The sequence below is a fragment of the Melanerpes formicivorus genome, unplaced genomic scaffold (assembly GCF_026170545.1).
Source record: "Melanerpes formicivorus ecotype bairdi unplaced genomic scaffold, bMelFor1.0.p_v2 SCAF_26, whole genome shotgun sequence".
In the NCBI taxonomy this organism is placed as follows: Eukaryota; Metazoa; Chordata; class Aves; order Piciformes; family Picidae; genus Melanerpes; species Melanerpes formicivorus.
The window spans coordinates 189,383-206,990 of NW_027142378.1; the positions used below are offsets into that span (position 1 = coordinate 189,383).

The following is a 17,608-nucleotide window of genomic DNA, read 5'->3' on the forward strand; positions in this document are numbered from 1 at the left end:
TTCTTGTGGGCCAAGCATAGTGCAGCTGTTGTTGCACTTACATGGAAGGCTGTTGGTTGGTCTGAGACCCTGCAGAGGCAAAATCCTTCATTCAGGCTTCAAACCTGTGGAAATCCTTGCTGGTCAGGTCATCAATGTGTTTGACCTTCACAGGGAGTAAACTTCAGAGAGGTAGAAAGAGCAGCCTGAAACTTTTATCTAGCATGTGGCTTTTAAATATAGTCAGGTAGTTTGGTCATGTGGAGAGATGAAGGAAAGGCAGGATGTCTTGTTAGATAACTTCTGAAACATCTCATGTCTTTTTTTTCCCCCCTCACCTGCTTTTCATACACAGCTAAATTGAATGGATTGTAGTGGCTAGAATAACACATCAGTGGAACACTGAAAGATCCATTTTCTTCTTTTTCCTCCTTGTGCCTCAAAATAATCTAGTTTTAAACATCTGAGTAAGAAGTTTTAATGTTTTTTTGATAGGAGGGAAATGTTAATTGCAGTGATGGAAGACAAGAGGGCAATACACAGGTAGAAATGTGCATCTGCCAACAAGGAGGACACTTACTGTTTCCTTAACACAGAGCTACTTTTACTCTGTAGGGAAATGATTCTTCAGCATGTTTAGCATCTACTTGTCATCCAGTGTGTTGCTTCTAATTAAAAAGTTCCCTTCATTGAAAAGCTTTCTCTGTTTTGAAGACTTTATATTTGTCAGAGGAATACTTTAAAGTCATTACATGTAGTTTCTTGTGGTGTTTCTGAATAGTTTTGTTAGAATGTATCCAGAATTTCCACAGATTGCATTATTTTGGCTGTAATGACTTCATGTCCTGTCCTGGACCAGCTCCAGCAGGTCACAGTACTTTAGCTGACTTCCATGAAGTGCTAACTCCCAGATCTCTTGTTCTATCCAGTCTTCTTTGTAGCTTCACATTAAGCTCATCATCATGATCAGGCAACTATCTGCCACTTGTGGGTGTTGCATTGTTTTGAACTAAAATCTGGATATTCCCTCAGCAGTGTTTGGCAGGACACAACCTTCTGAGGTCTTAGCCCCGGCATAACTCTTTCCAGAAGTGTGGTGGCTTGAGGTTTAACTGGGATTTAAGAGCTCAGATGGGGGGCAAGACTGAGAATTCCTCCCCTGCTCCCCTCCCCTCCTCCTTCCTGATTGAGAGAAAAAGGGAGGGGGGAAAGACCAGGGAGAGAAAGGGGGACAAGGGAAAAAGGAGGAGGTAAATCTACTGAGAAATAATTTGGAGTCAGTTTGGAAGTAGAGAGGTAAAAACTTCTTTAAACATTATATATCTATATCTATATATATATACACACACACACACACACATGCAGAGAAAGATAACAATAACAGGAAGGGCTCACAAGGGCAAGGAACAAGGATGGATAGGGAGAATATACAAAACCAACAGTCCTTTGAAGATGCAGCAGGGAGAATGACCAGGCCCAACCACATGTCAGAGAACCAGGGAGCCAGCAGCGACTCTTTTAGTCCTTTCCTCCTGGTGAGGCAGAAGTAAAAGAGAGCAAATGGCTGCAGGGTCTTCCTTTTTGTAGGCTTGCTGGACAGTGAGGGGGAGTGGAACAGACTAACTCAGTTTCCCAGGGGAAAAACCCCACTCCAGGGAGAGCAGGGCTCTCGCAACCCCTCCTCCCCTGCTTTCAGGATGGGTGTAACCCATCACAAGAAGGAGGCATGGCTGTATAACTGTTTCCCAACAATTAATTAATCTGACCTAAACCAAATAGTATGGATATGCTGTTGCTCCTTTGTCTTACTTCAACACTTTCTCTAGCCTCATTTTGTCTACTTTGCTCCTTCATCCAACATTCTTCCTCCTTGTGGCTCAGGGCAGTCATTTGGGACTTGGATATATCTGACACCTTTCTCACTGCTTTTGTGTGCTTTGTCTGCTGTTGTTTCTTGCTCAACACAGCCAAGGTGTAATTGGTCCTTTTGAGTGCAGCAGAGATTTTTTGTCCAGACTATTCCTGCCTTTCACTGCTCTTTTTCTCATATGTTGGTACCATTCTACTCCTGTGGGACATTGTTCTCAAGACTGGCACTCTTCCTCCTCAGTCACACCTCGTCATAGTCTTCAGGCAGTTTCTTTCTTGTCTCAAATTTCAGTGTCTCAGCCTTTCCTTGCATAATTTTGTGCCTTGCTTTGGTATTCTCTTTTCCATCATTTGGAATGACCTTGAGTTCTAGTTTTTTTTTCACTGTAGTCTCTTTACTCCCTCCACCTTGTGTTTTTCAGTTCTTCGTTCATCTGGTGACACCAGTGGTATCTCATCCCTTCTAATTCTTCCTCTTATGTCATTTCTGGTATGGTGCATGCAAGAAGTAGGATAGGATAGGATAGGATAGGATAGGATAGGATAGGATAGGATAGGATAGGATAGGATAGGATAGGATAGGATAGGATAGGATAGACCAGACCAGGTTGGAAGAGACCTTCAAGTAGGTTGTCTCTGGCTTAGTGGAGGGGAGTTGATGATAACTCACTGCATATTTTGAAGTATTTCCCTGTGATTCAGAACCCTCAAGCTGTGGCTTTATGATCTTACTTGCTGTTGACATAATTTCTCACTTACTGTTGGTTTTGTATGCTTGTACATTGGCTAGTGTAGTAGTGTGCTCATCTTGAGAGATAAGGCAGCCTTTGGATGCTACCTGGCTAAAAATAGCAGGATAAAGGTCAAGGAAATTTACTGGTTAGTGAATCAGAGAAAGAGGCAACTTTCTTTTAGTTGTGAAGTCATCCCGAACTGTTCATACCTGAGGAGTGGCTTTGGGAATGACTTGTGTACTTTAAAGATCCAGTCCTAGATGTGTTCCAGCTTGTGGGGCATATAGTTACTGGTAGTTTTGTTGACAACTCTTAACCTTCCAGAATGAATACACTGTACTTAATTGTAGCTTCAGCTGGGCTTGGCCACATTGATAATAGTTGTTTTAGTGCTTTACTGGCACTGATGATTGCAAGGAGATGGTTGGTGATTGTGGAGAGGGTTCTCTTTGTGTTGCAATGTCTGTGACTCACAGTGAAAGTGGAATGAAGTATTTGACAGATTTTAAGTGATCAAAATGCGCCTTGCATAGACCACATGAAACAAAGCTGAAACTCCTCTAAGATTCTCTTAACTTTAGTGAAAGTAAAAGGAGAAGGTTTTAAAACCTGCTTGAGACTATTTTATAAGAAAGAACAAGCTCTTTTGATTGTGTGCCTGGTTAAATTAGTAATACTCTTCCTCTTATACTCTGTTCTTTTTCAGTCCCCCCCTGTTCTGCCTTCTATGAAGTTCAAGTCTTTATCACTGCCTTTGTTGTTCTTTATGCGTGCTTTAGCAGTAGCTGGTGTGTGCAGCCCTTGATGACAGATATCACTGTGTGGCAGGTCTCCATAATACATGCTCTACACTGCCCCAGCCCAAATGAGTTTGCTGCCCTTCATCCCCTGTCCATTGGCCCTTTACTTATCATGGCCAAATGAAGTCTCTAAGCCCTGTCAGTGGCTTTGTTTCATGTTTGCAGTGGTCTTGCTTTGTCTGACATTTTCTAGTGCTCTTTTCCAGCCCCATTTCTCTTGGTTTGACTTCCAAGGAGCACTCCACTGGATGCTGTGTCCTGAGCAAGTGCAGGTGTTGGACTGTCAGTTCTTTAGTGTCCTGCACATCACTTTGGGATAGGGGCTTTTTCCTCACTTCACTTCTTGACATGTAGCTCCCTGTTAGTATGGGAGGGGTGGAAAGAAAATGCTAAGCAAATTACAGCAGTTGACTGAGAATGTGGTGTGTGGGTGTGGAGTACTAAACTAGCCAGAATCCAATTTCATCTCTTTCTTTTTTTGTTGTTTTTCCCTTAGGTTAACTGTAATGGCTTCACAATTGAAGATGAAGAGCTCTCTCACTTGGGATCAGCCATATTTCCTGAGTAGGTTGATTTTTAGTAGTGAATTTGGATTGGAATTGGAATTGAATTGAATTGAATTGGAATTGGAATTGAATTGGAATTGGAATTGAATTGGAATTGGAATTGAATTGGAATTGGAATTGAATTGGAATTGGAATTGAATTGAATTGGAATTGGAATTGAATTGGAATTGAATTGAATTGGAATTGGAATTGAATTGAATTGACCAGGTTGGAAAAGACCTTCAAGATCATTGAGTCCAACCTATCATCCAACACTATCTGATCGACAAATGTGGACCTACTTAAAAACAAAGGTTCTCACACATGTAGGGAAGCAGGTTTCTACTGAAAGAAATCTAATTGAACAATTTGCCTAGTCTTAAACACCTTCAATCAGCTAATAATGTATGGCAAATGATTTGCATCAGTTTTTTCTTTAAAATCAGGTAATTGTGGTAAAATTGCACTTGAAGCTTAGATTGTGAGCTGTGTGCAGATTGGTAGGAAACACCTGGCTGGCAGGTTCTGAACAATGACATCATGTAATGATCAAAGTGAAATGAAAAGGATTGCAGGTGACTTGCTCTACTCACCATTTTCTGTCTTGAGTGAGTATAATCCTTCACCTGTTGTTCTCTGTTGTTCCTTTCTATCTTTGTTCCTAGGCAAACAGTAAATCCCTTTCATAACTTTTTTTCAGTCTCCTCAGATGTTTTAAAAACTGTAGTGCTTTATGTTCCTCTGACAGTAGGAAAAATATGTACAAGCTCCTTAGCTTGAACAAACTTCAAGGTGTACCATGTTAACTGCAGTTCCTGGGGCGGGGAGCACAGCTCTCTTTTAAGGCTGAGGAACATTCCTCCCAGTTAAGTTTGGCCTTCCTGCTTAATGTGGTAGCAGAGGAGGGTATTTTCTGCCCCTGCTCTTTGCAGATCCTGTTCTGAACGTATTAGCACTGTCTGCTTAGGTTCATTTCCTTGTGAGACATAAATCACTAGCAGCTTATCTGTGTCAGAGTAATCTGAAACTTAACAGATGCCCAGCTAAAGCAGGACCTGATTTGCCAAGTGCTGCATACAGGCAGTAGTAGATAGTCTTTGCTTCACAGTTCTCCTTCAGGTTTCTTTTCCTTTCTTAAGGAGAGTGGTCTGCCTGTCATAGGGACCTAAGTAGGATGTTGATAGCTCAGCTACATGAACAGCCCTGTCAGCTGTCCTATAGCACTGTAAGAACAGGAAAATAACAACTTGCCTAGTCCAGCAGTAATAGAGTTTAAAAATCACAATGATTAATCAGCACAGCCATTCTCCATAGCATTAGGGAAAAAAATAACAGTGGAACAGATTTTCCCAGCGTTACCTCCATGTCAAGCCTCAGAATAAAAACTGTTTGCAGAGGAAGGCTGCCTTGGGTTTTCAGACTTGTTTTGTGAAGTGGTGCTTAACTTTTTGCCTGCTGTTTGTGGTAGTGGTGGGGGAAAAAGATTTATTCTTTTACTTTTATAGTGTTGCATTGATGAACCATAGCTGTTGCCCAAATGTGATTGTAACTTACAAGGGGACATTGGCTGAGGTCAGAGCTGTTAAAGAGATTGAGCCTGGAGAAGAGGTAAATGTGCTGTGTCTGAATGTACTCCGTCCGCATGCATAATGAAAGTAGGCTCCATTCTGCTTTTCAGGATTCATTTCAAATGGATGACAATTGAATAATGTGCAGGAAGGATCTCTTTGTTTCTCAGAGGAGTGTAAGATGTTGTTTTGCAAATGTTTGGGTGGCTCTGGAGGACTGAAGTGATTCTCGGAGTGGGTATCCTGATTTTTTGCACCTGCAGCAGTTGCTGTGTATCTGCCACCCCCTGTCTCAGTTTATCCATCTGCAGAATGAGTTACTGATGTTTGGCTGGTACTTTAAAATTCCAACAGCAAAGGAAATTATTACTGCTATAATAGTTCCCAGCATAAGAGTAATGTGTTGAAACTGAAGCCAGAATAAACAAGGTAAATGGGTACAGTCCTCTGATTTCTGTTTGGACAGAGCATCCACAAAACATGGGGCTCAGTCATAGCACCTCAGCAGCATTTGCTGGGAAGTCACAGAAGAACAGGAGAGTGTTTTTAAGAGGAATGAAGCTGAACAATGATAGATAAAATTCTGTGAGATTGAGCAAGGCTCTGTGTTTGAAACTTTTTCAGTCAAGTAATGAAGTTGGCAGGAAGTCTTCAGCAGCAGAGCTTCTTTTTGCTCTTAAAAAAAGAAAAGAGTTGTTAAACAGAGCTGAAGAGAATGTTCAAGTATCTGCAGGGGATGAAGATACAGAGCATTCTCGCTGAGGATGGAGCTTGCATCGAGTTTCAGAGGCTCAATACTGTTAATTTAGTGGGCAAAGTTAATGCTGATCCCAAGAAGTTAAGATTGATTTTTGGTAACTTTGCTTTCTGAAGTATGCCATGCCAGTTTTGAAGAAGGGGAGAGAGGTTATTTTTGTGGATTATAGCTGTTCACCATTGTGAACAAAGCAAGTGTAGTTGCTGAAGCCAAGGGTGGATGACTCAGGTGAGTGACTTCTTTTTACGCCACTTACTAACGCCAGTTTGTCTGTGATGTTGGCAGTCACTGCAAATGCATTGTGGTAATGGACAAGGACTGACCCTGGTTTCGGAATTTTACTGTGGAATCCTGGACATTTGCAGCATGTTGGGGGAGGGCTTACTGTGAGAGGTAGAGATATGGATTGTTTACCTTGCTTGGCATCTTCTTTTGATTGAGTTGTGTCTTCAAAGCCGCATCAGTTCTCCAGGATCTCATGGCTTTAGTGCGTTTGCTTCCCTAACACTTAAGAACTTTATCAGCGTGAGCTGGTGGTTTTGCTTGGGCTCTGTGTGGTCTTATGGGCTGTGTCTCCATCTTCAGGTTCGGTGTAGCCATTGCATCACCACATCTGTAAAGTTTCTGCTGTAAACGTGGTTCCTGCATTTTGCATGCTTTTAAAATAGGGGAGGAGCGTGAATGGAAGCGTGAGATCACGCAGTGAGGAGAAGAAGAACGTGTGCTGCATGGAGTTACATGCACACTGTACTTTAAAGAAGAAAGAAACTTGTAAACACAGATTGAGCAATGTGTTTCCAATACCTGTAAATGAGGAGACAGAAATAAACTTTATTTTTAGAATAAACTTTATTTAGAATAAACCAAACCAGGTTGGAAGAGACCTTCAAGATCATCGTGTCCAACCCATCAACCAATCCAACCCACCTAAACAACTAACCCATGGCACCAAGCACCCCATCAAGTCTCCCGCGCTTATGCCATTGTTTCTTGAGGGAGATTTCATTTTAAAACCAGAGCATGAAACCTAGCTGCAGGGCTTCTTTTCTGAAGACCACTGAAGTCAAGGAAAACTTATAAAGTGTGTATGTGCAAGGCCTTTAAAAACCTTCACAAGCAGGTTTTCTTTGCTTTAAAACGTTGCTGCTGAAGTAAATCTGAAATTCACTCTCCTACTACTGGAGCGCTGGGCCTGTCTGCAAACATCCAGAAGCCCTGTCCTAAGCTTCTAAAGCTCCAGGTGACTCCTGTTGCTCCAATTTTGGTAGGTTTTCAGCAAGAAAAATTGGAGATTCCAACTTCCCCCAAAAAAAAACCCCAGGTAATTTATCCCAGGCTGGATATGTGAAATCATTGTTCTACTTCTGAAAAGCAGGCATCTCTTTGTAGTCTGACATTTATGCTGGGCTAGTTTCCTTATCCACACCTAAATCTTGCTGTCCTGGGTTCAGGCCAGGGTAACATTTGAGGGAGATTCCATAATGAATAGGAGAGGAAACACTTCTCTGTCAGATTGCCTTCAGAAATGTCAACTGCTGATGCTGCTGAGAGACTTGCAACGTGAGGGAACAGGCAGGTTATGAGGCTGCAGGGATCCACAAATTGCATGAAAATGTAGTCATCATACTACCTATATCAGAACTAGTAGTAATACATACCTGCAGTTGCACTGCTGTTCACTGACTGCTCTGGTTTTATGCCATACAGGTTTTTACCAGCTATATTGACCTGTTGTATCCCACTGAAGACAGAAATGAACGGTTAAGAGATTCTTATTTCTTTAATTGTGATTGCAGAGAGTGCACTACGAAAGATAAGGTAATAAAACTGGTGTGAAAGATGCTTCTGACTGTCAAGGCATCTACAGAGGTTCTTAGCTGCAATATGCTACCTGCTTTAATTACTTTTTGGGAAGTAGGATAATGGAGGGGGGGGAGTTGGGTTTGGTTTTCTCTCTAATATCTGTCTGATTCTCATTCTTTCCACTGTAATCATGACTTACCAGGAAATTTCCTGGTAGAGGCCTCTTCATCTTTGCTTTGTAGCTCAAGTTGATAAACTTTGTTAAAAGTAGGTAATTACACTGTGTCTACACTACCTGGCCAAAAGAATTTAGCTCAGAACTCGTTGGTTTTTGTAACTGCATGTTTTCTCCCAGTTCCCAGCGAGCCTTGCTTGGGGCATTTCTCGGGTCCAGGTCTGGGATAGAGTCATGCTGCAGTTCCCAGTTTGGGCATCTCAGTCAATTCTTGGTGAGGTTGTATAATATTGCTGGATGATTTGGACACCCAGCTGAATCTGTGAAACTGGGTTTCTTTCCTTCATTGTTGCTTGGTTTGTCTTCTTCCAGACAGGGTGGTCCTAGGTCACAGCCGCTTGTGATGCCCAGGCCAGGTTTGTGTTCATTAGGCATCACCTGGTGCCCTTCAAAGGACAAAAGCAGACATCCAGACAGTGGATGTTATTTTGAAGAGAAGGGCTTCGAGGTTGGAGGAAAAACTTACCCAAACATGCTGAAGCAGCTGTGTCTCTGTAACTGTTTGGACCTCCTTCACTGGAGAACCCAGGAGAACTGAGCTGTGTGTGACTCGTGTCACTTCAGCCAAGATCAGTGCCAGGTCATTCCCCCTTCCCCCATCTGTTTTCACAAAGTTGTCATTTTACCAGTTGCTTCCCAAACTGAGTAGACAACCATCTCTACCTCTAAATGGGGTCATCTTCTGTAAATTCTTCCCAAATCATACCAAATATTCTTAAGTTGAGGCCATTCTTCTGGTACTGCAGTTGTATTTTTTTCCCCACAGTTGCCTTGATCGTTTTGCTGTCGAGTTTAACAAAGTCAGGATTTCACCCATGATTTTTCAGCATCACACTGGTCTGCCACTCAGCCTCCTTCAGCTCTGGAAAAGAGTGCCCTGCAGCCCTCCAAGTTGACTGATGAAATAGTAAATGAAAAAGAAATCTGGCAAGGATGTGAGACTTAAACAGGAGAAGATTGCCTCTAGATTGCAGCGGACTCTTCGTCAAGCAGCGAGATGGAAAGATAAAGAGTAAATGGAGCAGGCCAGCAGAAATAACAAAATAGATGGTCTCTCTGTAGATACAAAGGATTCTTTTCTGTATTTAATATCTTCTCATTTTCTACTGAGCTATCATTTGGTGGCAGGGCTAAGGTATTTGAGCTTTTTCTGGCCTGAAAGCTAAATTTGTTTTAATCTCTGATCTCTGGGAAGCAGTGAAATTTGACAATCGGAAAGCTCTTGGGCCTTTCAAAAGAAAGGGACTTCATGGAAGTAGAGGATGGCAGATGAACTGGAAGGCACAGAGGATTCTAGGATTCTCAGCCAAGGCTTTAGAGAAAAATTGCAGGTGCACACTGTACCTTTGTTTTTAGCTTTTTTGAAGAGCTTAAGTTCCCTTCTGTGTCCTTTCATTGGAGTTAATTCCGTGTGGCAGGTGCACTTTTATTTGCAGGGCTTGGAACCTGCATTTCTAACATCCATTGTGTTTCTTTCAGGATAAAGAGAAACTGGAAATCCGCAAGCTGAGTGTCCCCCCATCAGCAGAGACAGTGTGGGACATGATCAAATATGCCAGAAACGTCATTGAGGAATTCAGGCGAGCCAAGCACTACAAATATATCCTTTGTCTCCCCCTGACTCCACTGGCTTGGTGTGTGACCTCAAAATCCTACCTGCTGGATTGCTTCACAAATAGCTGCAGGAGGAATACTATGACCATTTGAAGTTAAACGTACTTCAGTACTCTTTGTGTCTGAAGAGTTGTCCCTGGAAACAAGAGAGTTGAACCTTGCAGGTGCTGTGGGACCGTGAGACCCTGTGTGGCTCTCGGAGCGCGGCAAGCACGGGGTTGTCCCCACACAGCAGGCCAGAGACTGGCCCGTAGGTAGCAGTGTGCTTGTGTTAGTCTGCTGCAGTATTGCTCTGGTTTGAGAGGCTGCACATGAGGCTGAAGCTGTGGCAGATGGTCATGAGCTTACCTGTCGTTAGCAGGGGTGTGATGCAGACAAAAAAGCAGGATTCGTTGGGCTGGAGGCAGAGCAGGCTGCCTGGTGCCCGATTCAGAGCTGCACTTCCCCGTGCTGGTCCAGGAGTGATTCAGAATAGCCACATTGTTTTCATTGCTTTTCAAGTCTGAAAGCTGGTTTTGTAGAGTATGAGTAGGAGGGGGAATAAAGTCATAAGCAAAATACCTCCCAGACAGAATAGTTCTCAGAGGAGCTCTGGGGTTGTGGCACAGATGCTTTGATGTCTTTTGAGAGAAAGGACCTCACAGAATCCTATTTTCCTTTGGCATTACCAGGTAGATTTTCGCTCAGAGACCTTCTGTTTATTTATTCCTTGACTACTTCATACCTCCTAGTGAATTATTGGAGATCTGTGAACTCAGCCTGGAGAAGATGGGTGCATTGTTTGAAGACAGTAACGTGTATATGTTGCATATGATGTACCAGGCCATGGGTGTCTGTCTCTATGTGCAGGACTGGGAAGGTGCACTACGTTATGGGCAAAAGATTATCAGGCCATACAGGTAAATATAAGACTCTCTTGTTTTTAGTGCTCTAAGTCAGTAATCTGAATAATTAAGACAAGTTAGGGCAGAAAGCACTTCTCTCAGTACATACTGTATAAACATGCTGCCCATGACATCACTCCTTGAAAAGGAATGTTTAAATGCTGGGCCAGATTTCGTTCCTGTCAAAATGTAGTCTGCAATACATAGCAGAGGGTGACAGCCATGCTTTGAGTTCCCAAGCTTGTCCCATCTTAGGGACTGTGCTAGTTCTGCTTAGGGTTTTTAATATCCTAATGACTTGACTATACCAGAGCTTGGAATGTCATCTGCAGTCAGTGTTTTTATAAGGCAATGGAGGCAGAGCCTGCTGTTGCTGTCCCCTCCCCGTTCTTTCTCTCTGCAACTAGCACAGTGGTCACGCTTGCAGGAAAGCAGAGACTAGTCCTAGGGCTGGGGAAAAGGGCAGAGGGAACAGGGGCTGAGGTCAGCTCCTGTACTCAGAGACTGTGGGTGCCCTGGCGTCTGTGATTTCCACTGCCCTACAGCTGGAGGCCTGGGCAGATGTGCAGGCTGAACCCCCACTTGAGGCAGGGCAGCACGCAGCCTCTGCATGGAAAAAAGTGTTCTCTCTGATAAGTTTTTCTGTGGTTTTGCAGTAATGATCCTGTTCATTAGAGCCAGCCAGTTAAGTGCTGTATCTGATCCTGCCATGAATCTCCCAAGCAGATTCTCATCTTGAGACACGACAGCCTTGCCAGCTGGGGGGAGCACAAGTAAAGCTCTCCCTGTGGAACAGATGCCAGCATAAAGTCACAGATCACTTGGCAGAGAGCAGCGATACAAAGAAGGAGCCAACATTCCCCCTCCCGGGGGCTTAGTACTATTTATCTTTCCTGGGACTTGCCCAGCTCTTCTGGCTCTCAGCCTGGCATTCCAGGTCAGCTCTGCTGAACCAGGCTTTGCTAGCTCAGCGTGTGTGCGTCCAGACCGGCCTGTGTGCTGTACGTGCTGCTGAGGGCCCTTGGCTTCCCAGTAAAGACCAGCTACTGTGGAACAGGCAGAGTTGCTTCTGCAAGGGTAGGGTGGCTCCAAAAACTCAGAACAATGCAGTCTCTTTCTGTAGCTAGCTAGATTAAAACTAGTGGCAGAAAGTCTTTGCCATCTGACAGCTGTTGAGAGGCATATGGTAGTTTCAGTTCAATTCCCAATTGACAGCGTCCCCATCCCAGACACAGTTGGCACTGGCTCTTGGCAGTCACAGCAGAGGGGACAAGTGGTGAATGGGTAGGGGGGCAACGAGAGGCAGCTTCTTGCCCCCTGAGGGAAGGCTGGGAGCTGTGAAACTGCCAGGTTTGATAAAGCTGCATTTCTTTCTCTCTTGCAGTAAACATTATCCCTCCTACTCGCTGAACGTCGCCTCCATGTGGCTGAAGTTAGGGAGACTGTACATGGCGCTGGAGAACAGAACTGCTGGAGTTAAAGCCCTGAAGAGGGTATTTATTTCCTGCTTTCTTCATTACAAATACCAGCCCAGGCATGGGACCATTGAAACACTATGTGCTGCTCTGTCAGTGAGCCTGCCGTGGTAGGAGATGCACCATGTGTTGATGAATTTGGTTACTGGATTTTTAGCTCAGCTTTGGCTTTTGCAAGGATGCAGCACAGGTCTGTTCTCATGGAGGGAGGGCTCTTACCTTTCCACAGAGAACTTTTGCTGCAGCAGCTGGACAAGCATGATACTTGATACATGGTTAGAGGGTAGAAGAGGCTTTGCAGAGGGACCTCGACCGACTGGACAGATGGGCAGAGTCCAATGGGATGGCATTGAACAAGTCCAAGTGCTGAGTGCTGCACTTTGGCTACGGCAAACCCATGCAGAGCTATAGGCTGGGGTCAGAGTGGCTGAGAGCTCCCAAACAGAGAGGGACCTGGGGGTGCTGATTGACAGCCACCTGAATATGAGCCAGCAGTGTGCCCAGGTGGCCAAGAAGGCCAATGGCATCCTGGCCTGCATCAGGAAGAGTGTGGCCAGCAGGAGCAGGGAAGTCATTGTGCCCCTGTGCTCAGCACTGGTTAGGCCACACCTTGAGTCCTGTGTCCAGTTCTGGGCCCCTCAGTTTAAGAAGGACATTGAGACACTTGAAGGTGTCCAGAGAAGGGCAACAAGGCTGGGGAGAGGCCTTGAGCACAGCCCTGTGAGGAGAGGCTGAGGGAGCTGGGGTTGTTTAGCCTGGAGAAGAGGAGGCTCAGGGGAGACCTCATTGCCCTCTACAACTACTTGAAAGGTGCTTGTAGCCGGGAGGGGGTTGGTCTCTTCTCCCAGGCAATCGGCACCAGAACAAGAGGACACAGTCTCAAGCTGTGCCAGGGGAGGTTTAGACTGGAGGTGAGGAGAAAGTTCTTCACCGAGCGAGTCATTCGCCATTGGAATGTGCTGCCCAGGGAGGTGGTGGAGTCACCATCCCTGGAGGTGTTCAAGAGGGGACTGGATGTGGCACTTGGTGCCATGGTCTAGTCATGAGGTCTGTGTTGATAGGTTGGACTCGATGCTCCTCGAGGTCTCTCCCAACCTTAGTTGTACTGTGATACTGTGATACTTAAAAATCTGTGATATGTTCTTCACTGGGCTGGAGCTGTATTTGTGTAAAAGAAGCCAAACTCTAGCTTCTCCTTACTTGCTAGGTAAGGATAGAAAACGCTGCTTGGCCCTTAGAAAAGGCACACAGTGTCTGATTGAAGTGGGGGATTTTGATATCCAAGCTAAACTAGGTATGCTTTTGGTGGTTATTTGTTCTGGAACCAATTGATTTTTAAATAGCTGAAGGGAATTCAGTGCACCTGGTAATGCTGGAGCTGGCAGGCAGAGAACTTTGCCTTCCCACTTTTCTTCACAGTTTTCTCCAGTACATTTCTTACCTTTCTTTTTTGTACCACCTTGATTGACTTTTCTTCCCCTGGTGTTGCACAGAATTTTAGCTTCTCGTGCATCAGTGACTGCTGTAGCATGTCATAACCTGGTGTAGATGAGCATGAAGTTTTTCTTTCTTCCTTTTTAGATGCTGCTTTCAGCCAGCACTAACAGAGCTATCCAGCCATGGTGAAAGAGGCTACAAGAATACATGCTCTACAATTTTAACTGTTTAAAATTAGCACAGGTTTTTCCTTCACTGTGGTGTTGAAGCTTTGACTAAAACTGGGATTTGTGCCAGTAGGAACATGGGATGGGGGGGGGAGGGGGGGTGTTGGGAACTGTAGGTAGGTGTGTTGGCATAGTTAGCTTCCTAACACAAACATTTTCTAATGACTCACTTCCAAAAGCTGCCTACAGGAACTGCCCAAAGTTAGCCCAGCCCCTGATGTTTGGGATTGAGTGGAAAAACAAAGCCATTGTTCTCTGTCAGTTTGCAAGCAGCTTGTCCAGAAGTCCATCCTTTCTTCTTGTGGGCAGGAGGGCAAGGATCAGTGCTGGGCCCTGTGCTCTTTAACATCTTTATTGATGATCTGGATGAGGGCATTGAGTCCATCATCAGTAAATTTGCTGACGACACCAAGCTGCGGGCAGGAGTTGATCTGCTGGAGGGTAGAGAGGCTCTGCAGAGGGACCTCGACAGGCTGGACAGATGGGCAGAGTCCAAGGGCAGGAGATTGAACACATCCAAGTGCCAGGTTCTGCACATTGGCCACAACAACCCTAGGCAGTGCTACAGGCTGGGGTCAGAGTGGCTGAGAGCAGCCAGGCAGAGAGGGACCTGGGGGTGCTGGTTGATGGTAGGCTGAACATGAGCCTGCAGTGTGCCCAGGCAGCCAAGAAGGCCAATGGCATCCTGGCCTGGATCAGGAACAGTGTGGCCAGCAGGAGCAGGGAGGTCATTGTGCCCCTGTACACTGCACTGGTTAGGCCACACCTTGAGTCCTGTGTCCAGTTCTGGGCCCCTCAGTTTAGGAAAGATGTTGAGTTGCTGGAAGGTGTCCAGAGAAGGGCAACGAAGTTGGTGAGGGGTTTGGAACACAGCCCTGTGAGGAGAGGCTGAGGGAGCTGGGGTTGCTTAGCCTGGAGAAGAGGAGGCTCAGGGGTGACCTTATCACTCTCTACAACTACCTGAAGGGAGGTTGTAGACAGGCAGAGGTTGGTCTCTTCTCCCAGGCAGCCAGCACCAGCACAAGAGGACACAGTCTCAGACTGCACCAGGGGAGGTTTAGGTTGGATATTAGGAGGAAGTTCTACACAGAGAGAGTGATTGCCCATTGGAATGGGCTGCCTGGGGAGGTGGTGGAGTCACCATCATTGGAGGTGTTCAGGAGGAGACTTGATGGGGTGCTTGGTGCCATGGTTTAGTTGTTTAGGTAGGTTGGATTGGTTGATGGGTTGGACGTGATGATCTTGAAGGTCTCTTCCAACCTGGTTTATTCTATGTAATTTCTCACTGCTGCTGAGGTAGAACCAAATGGTCCTACTGTACTCACTTAAAATCATCATTCCATAAAAGCTTCCCAAGGAAAAAATTGATGAACAGTCTGAGGGCTAGGAGGCTGCAGTTGCTGACCTTATCACTCTGGTCTTCAAGCTTACTCCTCACTTGTTTCTTTCACTCCTATCTACTGCATCCTTTTTTTATGCCTGCTTGCTCTCCTTTTCTCACAGTGGGGATAGTGCAGGAAAGCACAAGTCTCTTAGAGCAAGCCACTGGTGAAACCACAGGGAGTTGGGCACAGCAGCACGTTTGAATCTGACAGGGTCTGCCTTTTGCCTCAGTGGTTGCCTGAGCAGTTGCTTCCGTTGTAAAGCCCTTGGAGCCAGAGGAAGGTCTGAAAGGTCTCTGAGGTGATCTAACTGTGGCCTTCCAGTATCTGAAGGGGGCCTACAAGAAGGCTGGGGAGGGACTGCTCAGGATATCAGGTAGTGATATGACTAGGGGGAATGGAATGAAGCTGGAGGTGGGGAGATTCAGGCTGGAGGTGAGGAGGAAGTTCTTCCCCATGAGAGTGGTGAAGCCCTGGAATGGGTTGTCCAGGGAGGTGGTTGGGGCCCCATCCCTGGAGGTGTTTAAGCCCAGGCTGGATGAGGCTCTGGCCAGCCTGCTCTAGTGTGGGGTGTCCCTGCCCATGGCAGGGGGGGTTGGAACTCGATGATCCTTGTGGTCCCTTCCAGCCCTGACTGATCCTATGAAATGCCTTACCACCCTTTCTGCAGTAGGTCTGCTTTCCGCTCCGCTGGCCAGAGGATAAATTGGTAGGAACAGAGCTCTGTCTGATGCTGGCTAAGTCCTCTGCCAGAACGTTACCCACCCCACTTTCAGTTTTCTGTCCTGGAGCTGGTTGCATTCAAAGTAGTTTTGTCAGGAATGTAATTTTGAAAGGTGCTTTGGGATCCTTTAAGATGAAAAGATTCATTCTCTGAATGTAAACCCTTTATTACTTAGTTTTGAATTTCATTTCATTTCCTACTGGGTTTATGACTACAAGGGGACAAAAAGTAGCTCGAGGTGTCAGACTGTTTCAAACCTCTAAAGAGAGTATTTATAGCCTGGTGTTATATAGGAATCAATTGTCTGAATATTTTTCTTTCCCCTTTCATAGGCAATTGCCATCATGGAAGTAGCACACGGGAAGGATCATCCATACATTTCAGAGATCAAAAAGGAATTAGAGGACCACTGAGCCTTTGAATCTATGCAATCCTTCAAACCTTTATTTAAAAAGCCTTGTTATGGAAACCTTCAGGAGTGCTTTGAAAAGCGGTGGAGTATGAACACAGCCCTGTCCTATAATTGGAATGACAAACACACTTAGGCCTTGCAGAGTGGCCCTACCTTCCACACAGCTACAATTGCCTTTTTTCTCCCTCCCCCACCCCTTTTTTTCCCCCCCCTTGTTAGGGAAGCATCCATGGTTTCTTAAAGGTAATACCTTTTGACAGCAGAAATGGCCACCCTTTTCCTCATGGATTTTAAGGTGTATCCCTATTTGTGTACAGTGAAAATAAAGTGGTACACTCACCCTGGGTGCAGTAGTTTTGTGATGTCCACCCTCACCTACATAGTTCCATTTAACCTGACAGATTAGCAACAGCTAGAATAGAATAAACCAGGTTGGAAGAGACCTTCAAGATCATCGTGTCCAACCTGTCATCCAACACCACCCAACCAACTAGACCATGCAACCAAGCACCCTGTCAAGTCTCCTCCTGAACACCTCCAGTGATGGTGACTCCACCTCCCCAGGCAGCCCATTCCAATGGGCAATCACTGTCTCTGTGTAAAACTTCTTCCTAACATCCAGCCTGAACCTCCCCTGGCACAGCCTGAGACTGTGTCCTCTTGTTCTGGTGCTGGCTGCCTGGGAGAAGAGACCAACCTCTGCCTGTCTACAACCTCCCTTCAGGTAGTTGTAGAGAGCAAGAAGGTCTCCCCTGAGTCTCCTCTTCTCCAGGCTAAGCAGCCCCAGCTCCCTCAGCCTCTCCTCATAGGGCTTGTGTTCCAAGCCAGTCTTGTGTTTGAGGATGCACTTCCTCTTTTGACAAGTCATTTTGGTTTGCTGTCCCTTAAAGGGAAATGAAGGTGATGAATTCTGCACGTTGTGCACCACCACCCCCCTCAGTTTAGGAAAGATGTTTGCTGGAATGTGTTCAGAGAAGGGCAACAAAGCTGGGGAGGGGTTTGGAGCACAGCCCTGTGAGGAGGGAGCTGGGGTTGCTTAGCCTGGTCACTGTTAGAGGACACAAAGCATCTAAGCCATTACAACCTGTAAAACCCTCTGGACCAAAGCAGGCACAACATACCCCTGTTCTTTGCTGCCTACAACTACCTGAAGGGAGGTTGTA

General features: G+C 45.5%; 1 protein-coding gene across 1 annotated transcript in view; it reads left to right on the top strand.

Annotated features, from left to right (window-relative positions):
- Nucleotides 1–16,810, top strand: part of SMYD2 (SET and MYND domain containing 2) — a 37,482-nt gene extending 20,672 nt beyond the window's left edge. The window contains exons 6-12 of the mRNA XM_068153413.1: nt 3,879–3,946; nt 5,433–5,535; nt 7,960–8,070; nt 9,770–9,890; nt 10,629–10,803; nt 12,173–12,281; nt 16,366–16,810. Coding sequence (XP_068009514.1) covers nt 3,879–3,946; nt 5,433–5,535; nt 7,960–8,070; nt 9,770–9,890; nt 10,629–10,803; nt 12,173–12,281; nt 16,366–16,446 — 768 coding nt within the window. The 3' untranslated portion in view covers nt 16,447–16,810. The remainder of the gene's footprint in view (nt 1–3,878; nt 3,947–5,432; nt 5,536–7,959; nt 8,071–9,769; nt 9,891–10,628; nt 10,804–12,172; nt 12,282–16,365) is intronic.
- Nucleotides 16,811–17,608: the final 798 nt, after the last annotated feature.